This window comes from Urocampus carinirostris, chromosome 13, assembly GCF_059441175.1.
Source record: "Urocampus carinirostris isolate Australia breed hairy pipefish chromosome 13, RoL_Ucar_1.0, whole genome shotgun sequence".
NCBI classification, from domain to species: domain Eukaryota; kingdom Metazoa; phylum Chordata; class Actinopteri; order Syngnathiformes; family Syngnathidae; genus Urocampus; species Urocampus carinirostris.
In genome coordinates, this window is record NC_142361.1 from 18,882,908 (window position 1) to 18,892,442 (window position 9,535).

Sequence of the window (9,535 nt, forward strand, 5' to 3'; positions counted from 1 at the left end):
TAGTTTCCAACGTGGGAATTGAAAAAATCGTCTTTGTGCACTTGTGTTTTGCAGCCGCCAGTAGCAGTTGGCTTCAGGAACACGTTGCAGACCTGAGCAGAAGGTGAGCACTCGACTTTGACATGCTCCTTAGCTTTCCCATCCTCTTCTTCACTTTTGTCACTGGAAAAAGCTCCACTCATCTTCATCAACATCAGTCTAAACTTAATCACTAGCCACTATTTAACCAATATGTTAAGTATTTTTTAGTTTTAGTTAAGGAGGACCCCCTGTAAAACGAGATGGTATATCTCAAGGGGAGCACTTTTTTAAAATTGTATACGGGTCATTGGTTGACCAAACACCCCCAATTCCAACCTTCAATGCTAAATGCCTAGCAGAGAGTCAATGGGGTACCATTTTTGTCCTTGGTGTATAACTCAATCTCTGACTGAACCCCTGACCTCCAGGTTTTGGGACAGACACTTACCAACCTTGTTTTCACTCTATCATGGTTTATTAGTTTTATCTTGGCTATCTCACTACCTCACACTCCTTTATTTGTACACCATCATCATTTATCCTTCCACTTTCAAAGAGTGGATAAATTAGGAATGGACGAACTGGTTTTGTATCATCAACTTTGAGCAGGTTCATATTGTCTTTTCTTTGAACATATTCCTGTCTACTTCCTTCATGTATTCACTCAGTTGCCGGCAGCAGTGTTAGCGTTCCCCTTCCCTTGTGTACAATGACATACAAGAATACACACTGAGCAGTTTAAATGGCACAAGTGGCAATGATTGGCTGAGTGAGGCCAAGTGAACAGGACATTCCAGCCTACTTTCTGCACTGCGTGTTTGTGCACGTGTGTAATATGTCATGTGCTGCAATGTCTTTAAAGGTCTGGCAAGGTGATTTAAGCACAACACTATTGCGAGGCTAAGATCACTATTTCACAAACCAAATTTTTGTGTGTAATGGTCTGCCCCCTAAATCACCTCTTCGGTGTCTGGGGACTGTCTGAGTTACATAGATAGATAGATAGATAGATAGATACTTTATTCATCCTCGAAGGGAAATTCACCTTTCCAGCAGCATCCCTGAGCTGAGAACAATACAATAATAAAGCAAAAAGAATACAATATACAAATACTCAGTGTGACGTGCAAATGCCTACTGTAGCGTGTTATATAGAATATCTAAATAGTGCTACACAGAATACATATTGCAATAAGATTCGGTAATATGCAATGTAGGTGGTGTGGTTTACTGTGGGCTTTTACTCTGCCGGGTAGAGTTAAAGAGCCTCATGGCATGAGGAAGAAAAGATCTCTTCAGTCTGTCCGTAGTACAAGACAGTGACAGCAGTCTGTCGCTGAAACTGCTCTTCTGTCTGGAGATAATGCTGTGTAGTCGATGCGATGGATTGTCCATGATTGACCGCAGCTTTCTTCGCCGCTAGCCGCTTAGCCTTGACCTTAGCACCGGCTCTGCAACCCCGGTAGGGACACTTAGCCTTTACCTTAGCACCGGCTCTGCAACCCCGGTAGGGTCGCCTCACCTCGTTAGGTAAAAGGGGGACCGCGCCGGCTCGAGAATTCTTCAGGTCGAGGAGTAGATTTCTTGAATATACGTATTTTTGCGCGTTAAAACCCATACCCATAGGATAGAAAGTAATCCAAAGTGCTACAAGTGTTGCAAGGCACTGAAAAAGTAAGCAAAAAAACAAATCACAAAAGTAGCGAAAATAACACGGGAGCTGCTGGAGTGGCTGCCATTCGTGACGGAGCCGGAAGTTGAGTTACATAAACCATGCCAGTGTGACACACACTCGCACACACAAGCTGTCTGCTTTTGTATGTTGGCGTGAGTATGTAGTTGAACCTCTGTTTAATTGTACTTCAACTAATGAATGAAATTCTTGTTACAAAATTGCCTTCAGTCACAAGCTGTTTTTCTATGAAATAAAGGATTCCAAAGCGGTGGCTGAAACTCATTAGATTGTCAGACCAATCCGCTTACATTAAAGCAGCGATCTGTAGCTGGTCACTCCCACTTGTGTCGATGAAGCATAGGGGGAGGAAACAAGGAGGTAGGGAAAATACATTTGAGTCCCATCCCACTATAATAGGAAGGTGGAGTTTTCCATCATGTGCAAATCGTTTTGCAACCCAAAATTGTCTTTGCTATTTTCTTTTTGGTCTCTTTAGTCTTTTTTTGTCCATATCATATCGTTTGAGTCACTACAAGAGACGATTGAGTTATCTTTATTCAAAGGATACAAAACCAGTTCCATTGAAATTGGGAGCTTGCATTGAAGACAATTGCAGACAGTAATTTGTTCGAAAAGACATATCCTGCTCGAGTTGATATACTAGATTGTTTTTAGCAAATCATCATTAACTTGGAGTTTAATGTCTGCAACAGGTTCCCAGAATGTTGAGAGAAGGCCATTAAATATTGCTCATCAAACACTTTATCAGAACATGCCTCGGGCTAGCATTGTACGTTAGCAGCCTTTTTGTACTTCTTTCATCCTGCAATTATTCAGCAGTCAAATTGACAACCTAAAGAAATAATCAGTCAAACTAACCAAGTGAGAATTAGAATTGTCTTTATTGTCATGTATAAATCATACAGAACATCATATGCAACACAATTTGACATAGAGATCCAGGGTAGACACCAAATAAAGACTAAAGAGAAGAATGATATGTCAGAATAAATACTAAAGAGAAGAAGAATATGTCAGGATAAACAGGCAAAAATATTGACAATTATTGGTGACTGGCCCAAGTTGCAAAAATACTGCAATGAAAAGTAGTGCAATAAAATATAGCAGCCACAAAAAAATCCCAGATAAGTCTATACATAAGATATGAGAACCCTTTTTTCTATGTTACTAGCAAGATATATATTTTTCACAGTCTTGGTGATAAGTTCTCCCTAATGTGTCCCACGGATGTCATTGAAAATGAATTGACAAAAGTTGATAATTGTGTTGGTGTGTGTGTGTGTGTGTGTGTGCAGTTTGTGCGGGGTTATTCCAGGTTTGAGCAGCGTATTGCTGCCCCGCATGAATCCATTTGTCCTGATCAACCTGGCGGGAGCACTCGCCCTCTTCATCACCTACATGCTCATCGAGATAAAGTAGGATGCTGCCTTGCTTCTCAGTGTGGATACTGTATTACATTGTTTAACATGGATTTTGTGTATGTGGGTGTAGCGACTATAACAGCGTGGACACAGCATCAGCGGTGACCATCGCTCTCATGACCTTTGGGACCATGTATCCCATGAGCGTTTACAGTGGGAAAGTGCTGCTCCAGGTAACATTCACTGACTTGCTATCTCTTTGAATTTTTGCTTGAAAAAAGATTAAACAATCCTCTTTACATTTGTATGATTATTTTTATTTATGAGAAATGTTACAATAATGCTTTTAAACCTCACAATTCCTCTTTTATGAGTCTACCTGAGTGTTTTGTTGCTGTATTAAAGCATTGTTTGCCACCTACTTTTCCTTGTACTTGATTGTATAACTTCTTCCCCGCAGACCACACCTTCCCACATCATTGGTCAGTTAGACAAGCTGCTCCGAGAGGTCAGTCACATTTCTATAAGAATTTGACGGCTATATTACACTGTCACTGCGGCTGACTATTGACTGTATTTTGTGGACTGTAAGGCGACCTGTATTACAAGGCTGTTAAAATTCTGTCAAATTTTCATTTTTTTATGCGTGCTTTTTAGTCGAAAAAATATAGTAAATATCTTCCAATGATCTTAGTGAAATAAGGACCAAGTGTCTTTGTGAGGTTTAAACTTCAGTAGACATTTAAAATAAACGGAGAAGAGATCAATGGATTTAACATGCAAGGAGGACAGGGAGAAAAGCATTCAGATGAGGAATTCCAATCCATTTTAGACGTCCTCTTCTGAGCACTCTTTTTTTTTATAAGATCCTAGGTTGTAAAAGCAGATCCGCCCTAAGTGTGTGAAAATTGAACATGATTGGCCGATATCAATAAATTATGTAATAGTCACAACAAAGACCAATAGTGCGCAATAATAGTCAGAAAGAGGAACTGGCATCCTACAAAAACTCCTTTGCAGGTGTCCAATATTAAAAACAGAATAAACTTAACAGTTTGGAAAATGAGGGCATTGTTTATCACTCAATGGTTAGCACCATCGCCTGAAACACAAAAGGTCCCCGGTTCAAGACCAGTTGGAAACATGTTGGCCAGGAGAGGGATGGGCGCCACCAGCCTGTACTTGCCCAAGAAACACCACAGGAAATATTGCCCCTACAAACCTTGTGGTTAAGGGATCCAACCAACCAACCAAAGCAGAGATTATCACACCATTATGGGAATTTGTTGAGGTGATATAGGTTGATTTTGTATTTCCAATTTCATGATTCTATTTTTAAATTTAATGAACCTACTGTATTTTACAGACTTTAAGGCCCACTGGATGATTAGAAGCGTTTTCTATATCTGGCAAATTTTCTGTTTGTAGGTTCGCCTCATAGCCTGGAAAATGTAAGGTTTTGGGTTGTTTTTTCTTTCTACGCTGCAACCATACATACAGTATTAAGTTTTGAAACTCTGACCCCTTCATGGTGTCGTGAGAGCATATCTAAGAACTAATTTTTACTTTGAAAGTCAACCCAGAAGAGGTGTCTCAATCTTTTAAAATACGACAGAATCATATTTTGATGGGATTTGTCATCCAAATAGCTTTTGTTTGATTGTGATGGTACTTACAGAGAACCTTTTTGTTGCGTTCAAATATATTGTGTACAATTTGGGGGGGAAATGTGCTTGCAGCCCTTGTACCAGATCAGGTGCTATTTTTGTGCCACATTTTTGCCTCAAAGACCGAAAATTCCACGGAAATGTCACATAGAAATTAATGTATTGAAATTAGGCTTTTCACAAGTGGTTTCCATTGTCCCAAACCTAGGAGCGATTCATTTTCATCCATTCATGAAGAAATACATTCAATTTGGCTCACTGCTTGTGTTTGCATTCAATCAGGTGTCCACACTTGACGGTGTACTGGAAGTCCGCAACGAACATTTCTGGACGCTCGGATTTGGATCACTGGTATGTTTTGCTTTTTTGGGTTGTGTTATGGTTTCTTGTTCCAGCGCAGACATTTTTCCCTGTTTAAATGCTTCTTTTTTGCAAACATTGGCTTGGAATTGAAAAAAAAAAAACTTGCTTCTGATGTATAGTTTCCTCTCTCAATATGAAATTAATTTGTTCCCATATCGAGCTTGTATCTACATTTTCTCATATCTTAAACTATTTTTTCTTGTAGAAAATAACTGAAAACAAATCTGTTCCCGGCCTCCCAAAATCATCCAAGTTATCCCTACAAAGCTTTAAAACACATTCAAATAGTAATTAAAGATAAAAAGACAATGATACAAAAAAATAGGATATTAACAAAATAAAATGTGAGTTTATTCTGAGCACTTACCATGGAGGAAGTTGGCAGTTGCTAATATAGGTCTATACATCGTGATGAGCGAGAGAAGCCATATAAAAACACAAGACACAGCGTGGGATCAGGTCTGTATGCTGGGTAATGCGAAAAGTACGAACTGTGATGAGCTGATGATGGATATTCTTGTGATTTAAATTTTCTCTCGTAAATCAGGCAACATTTTTGCCCGTATTCCACCTTGTATTTCAAATTTCTCTCAACTAGTGTAACTCGTATGTATTGATGCTACTGTATTAGGTGAAATTTTTGGAGCTAGTAATATTGGGGAGCGCTGCCCTGTGGCTTGTCGTCATAGCAACAGGGGACAAACCCAGATGCCCACTTATGTGATGTCGCACAACAACATCTGTCGGTGAAAATATTTTTTCTGCACTACACATGTGCATTGACATGTGAAGTATAAGTATTCCTGCAGCTCCATTGCTTCATTTTGGGTATTTCTGATGCCCTGCAGGTGGCGCACTTCATGGTGTGTGCATGTTTGTTGGAAATTGGTGTGTGTACACAAACTGTTGCTTGTTGGCGGACTGCTAACAGAGCATCTGTCCAAATTCGTTTAACCCCTGAGTGAGTGCCTGATGCCCCCCAGGGACTGGACTTTGTGTGTATGTTTATGTGTGTCTGTATGTGTTTGTGCCAGGCAAAGGTTCAATGCTTTTGGTTGGGTTGATTTGAAAAACAGATGATTTAAAAAAAAAAAAAGATTTAAAAAAAAATATTGAAAAGTTTAGCATCTGTAGTTATCCTGGCAACCACACGAGTTAGCTTGGTATGTCCATTAAAATTTGGTGTCTAGGGCGACAACAATTAGTCGACACTATCGACATAATAATAATAATAATAATTTCCTTTGTATTGTCATTCTTTGTAACAATGTACACAGAACGAAATGTCGATACACCTGACCCGTTGTAGCGAGCCGATGCAGCCGCAGCCAACAGAGGGCGCCGCCATTTTACCAATGTTATAAGTCTTAGGTATGACTCGGCCGAGGCGCGAACCAGCGACCTCCCAGTCTCAAAGCGGGCGCCCTACCATCTAGGCACAAACCAATAACTGAAATGCTTGACATTGAATTCCATCGTGGACTGTTACGGCCGGACACGTTTTTCCAACAGATGCGTTATTTTATGATAATAATCTCTGCCGAGACTCGCTTATGCATGGAGCGAATCTGTCTTGAGCGGTAACATACAAAAACAGTGGCATAAAAATTAAGTGCGCATACCAAAACGTGTAAAGTTAAGGAGCATTTTAGCCTGGATACAGCCAATCAAGTCTTAGTCAAAGTTTACAAAGCAAGACCTTGTGTATCATGGCACTACCCCGGTGATGCACAAACATTTCTGGAGAAAGCATGTCTTACCGTTGAAGGCAGAGGAGTTTGACTCGCCTTAGTAAGATTCAAGTAACGTTCAATCCCATATGTTTTTGATGACATGCCTTGTACATTTTATGCACATCTATTTTACTGTAAAAGCAAGCATGTTCATTATGCCAGACTGTGCTTGACAAACATATTTGAAATGAATGCATGCAGTCCAAAGTTCAAACATCAGCTGTTAGAACGTTAAAAAGGACAAACGTCAGTTGTGAAAAGTATTTGATTACAAACTGTTAATAATTGTTAAGTTATTTTGTTACAATATGCAGTTGACCACTGAATTTACCTCACAAAATTCACATATTTATTTAATGTACTTTTCTACCATTTCTCATGAGCCTGTTTTTGGTTCACATGGATTAAAAAATGTTCACGTGATTTTAATTTATTATTTATTTGCCTGAAAATTCACTCAGGTTTATTTATGGATTTATGTCTCTTGAGTGAGCGTTGTACCTAATTGGTTTTAGAGAGGGCATTTTTTTACTATTATTTTTTTTATGTTCAATAAATGATTGCTGTGCCAGAAACACTGATTTGCATGGTGTAGTCTCACCACTTTTTCACCACTTGCTCATTAACCTTTTGGTTAATATCTATACGTGCATAAAAGAGCTTGATCAGCATTTTGTTGAAAGATTTTTTTTTTTCTGTTCCTGTCTTTCACAATGTTATCGACAAACAACTGAGGTGAATTGGAGAGACTGTTTAAGCAATCAGAATGCACTATGCAAATCTGTGTTTCTAGGTGAGTAAACATGGTTCTAATACCTTTTCGTATTCATCTGTACAACTGGAAGTCCAATGTTAAAGTGTGAGTGCTCTTAATGCCACAACTCTTATGCACCGTATGGTCGCAGGGGTGCAGGAGCCCATCGCAGCCATTTTTGGCCAGTGGGCAGGTGACACCCTAAACTGGTTGCCGGCCAGTCGCAGGGCACACAGGGACAGACAACTGACTCGCTCATTCACACCTAGCAACAATATGGAAACCTCGTGTAGTAATCCACACCTATAAATAGTGCAAAGATTCACCATTTTCTGCGGTTAATAAGGCACACTGGGTTTAAAGGTGCACTTTCAAATTTCTGGCTAATTTGGGGCCTAATAGTCTTGAAAATACAATAATGATTAGCCGATTATTCAATTAATCCTTTCAATAGTCTGTGACTAGTAGACTATCAAAATAGTTGTTAGTTGCAGGCCTAGTGTCGTGTGACTAATTTTATGCTGCCGCTGTTTTTTCAGGCAGGCTCAGCCCATGTTCGCATCCGCCGCGACGCCAACGAGCAGCTAGTGTTGGCGCACGTGACCAATCGTCTGCTTCCTCTGGTATCTACGCTGACCGTGCAGATTTTCAAGGACGACTGGACGCGGCCGCTGCTCACGGGGTCGCTCTCTCCCCCGACTGGCCCCGCCATGGGTTTAGCCCCCGAGGCATACGCTAGCCTTTCCTCTCTGGCCCGAGCCCCGCTCGACCTGGACCCGCTGACGTCGACGCCCTTCAAACCCAGCACCCCGCCGCCCGAGTTCGCCTTCGACACGCCCGGTCGGAACGTTCCACCCGTGCTTCTTGCAGCTCACCAGCACGCTCACGGGCCCTACCGAGGACTGTTCCACCCTGGAGCACCGGGCTTCACGCGACCTGGCAGTGCCCCACGTGGTTTCCACAGTGCAGGGCTCGGCAGCCGATCCGGACTTGGGGCGGGCGACTACAGAATGTTGGGGAGCTCTGCTTCTCATTACAGACATTACAGCCCTAAATGATCGAACCGACGGCTTATGTCAAAAAAACACACCTGATGGACCATTTGGAACTCTCATCCTCTGCAGCAACTGCAGCAGAAGGTTTTTTTTTTTTTTAATGATATTTTGGGGTGAAATCATTGTAAGTATTTTGTAAGTACATAACATTCCCTGCAAGAGGCAATAAACATTATTTAATGCTTTATTTAATTCAGTTTCTTTATTTCACGGCGGCAGTTTCAGTCTTGTCCCTTTTAGCCTTTCATCGTACCGTCCGTGTCTTGTCTGCCTGTTTGGTAGCAGGGATAAAAAAATTATAAAATAATAAAATATTGAGCAGAGCCTGATGTGGGATTCGTGCTGCCCTTTTTTTAATCATCATTGTTCTTTTTTTTTTCTCTCTGCCCCCCTAAGTGCTTCGCTAGTAACGTACTGCTGCTATGGTTTATGGTCCAAATTTTAACCCATGTAAATGACGGACGGCTTTAAAATTTTCCCGTCAACTCATAAAGAAATCCATTAATGATGGAAAATTGGCGGCTAAAGTAACTTCATCTAAAAGACGTAAATGTATTTACAGTCTTGTTTAACTATAAGTTTGTTGCAAAAGACAGGTTTTAATTTGTGATCATAAATAGCCTCTACTCTCGAGTCCAGGAAATTTCGGGTTTGCTTTGGGCTCGGTGCTGCAAATCAAGTTAGATGGTCGGGTTGGGTCAGGCTACAATATCCATGGACCTAGGTTGGGTGGAGCTTTTTTTTTGGCCCCATCTTACCTGATTCAACAGCAAATATCTATGGTGGCTTGTTTGTTTGCACCAATGTTGCCTTGACTGTCAAATAATTTACTAACGGCTTTGTATTGTGGTTCATAAAATACATTACCAAACTTCAAAATATTCC

General features: G+C 40.7%; 1 protein-coding gene across 1 annotated transcript in view; it reads left to right on the forward strand.

The window, feature by feature from the left end:
* The window catches only part of slc30a6 (solute carrier family 30 member 6), a 31,726-nt gene extending 22,747 nt beyond the window's left edge, over positions 1-8,979 (forward strand). The window contains exons 10-15 of the mRNA XM_088351044.1: positions 55-103; positions 3,013-3,132; positions 3,209-3,311; positions 3,539-3,586; positions 5,028-5,096; positions 8,135-8,979. Coding sequence (XP_088207170.1) covers positions 55-103; positions 3,013-3,132; positions 3,209-3,311; positions 3,539-3,586; positions 5,028-5,096; positions 8,135-8,653 — 908 coding nt within the window. The 3' untranslated portion in view covers positions 8,654-8,979. The remainder of the gene's footprint in view (positions 1-54; positions 104-3,012; positions 3,133-3,208; positions 3,312-3,538; positions 3,587-5,027; positions 5,097-8,134) is intronic.
* Positions 8,980-9,535: the final 556 nt, after the last annotated feature.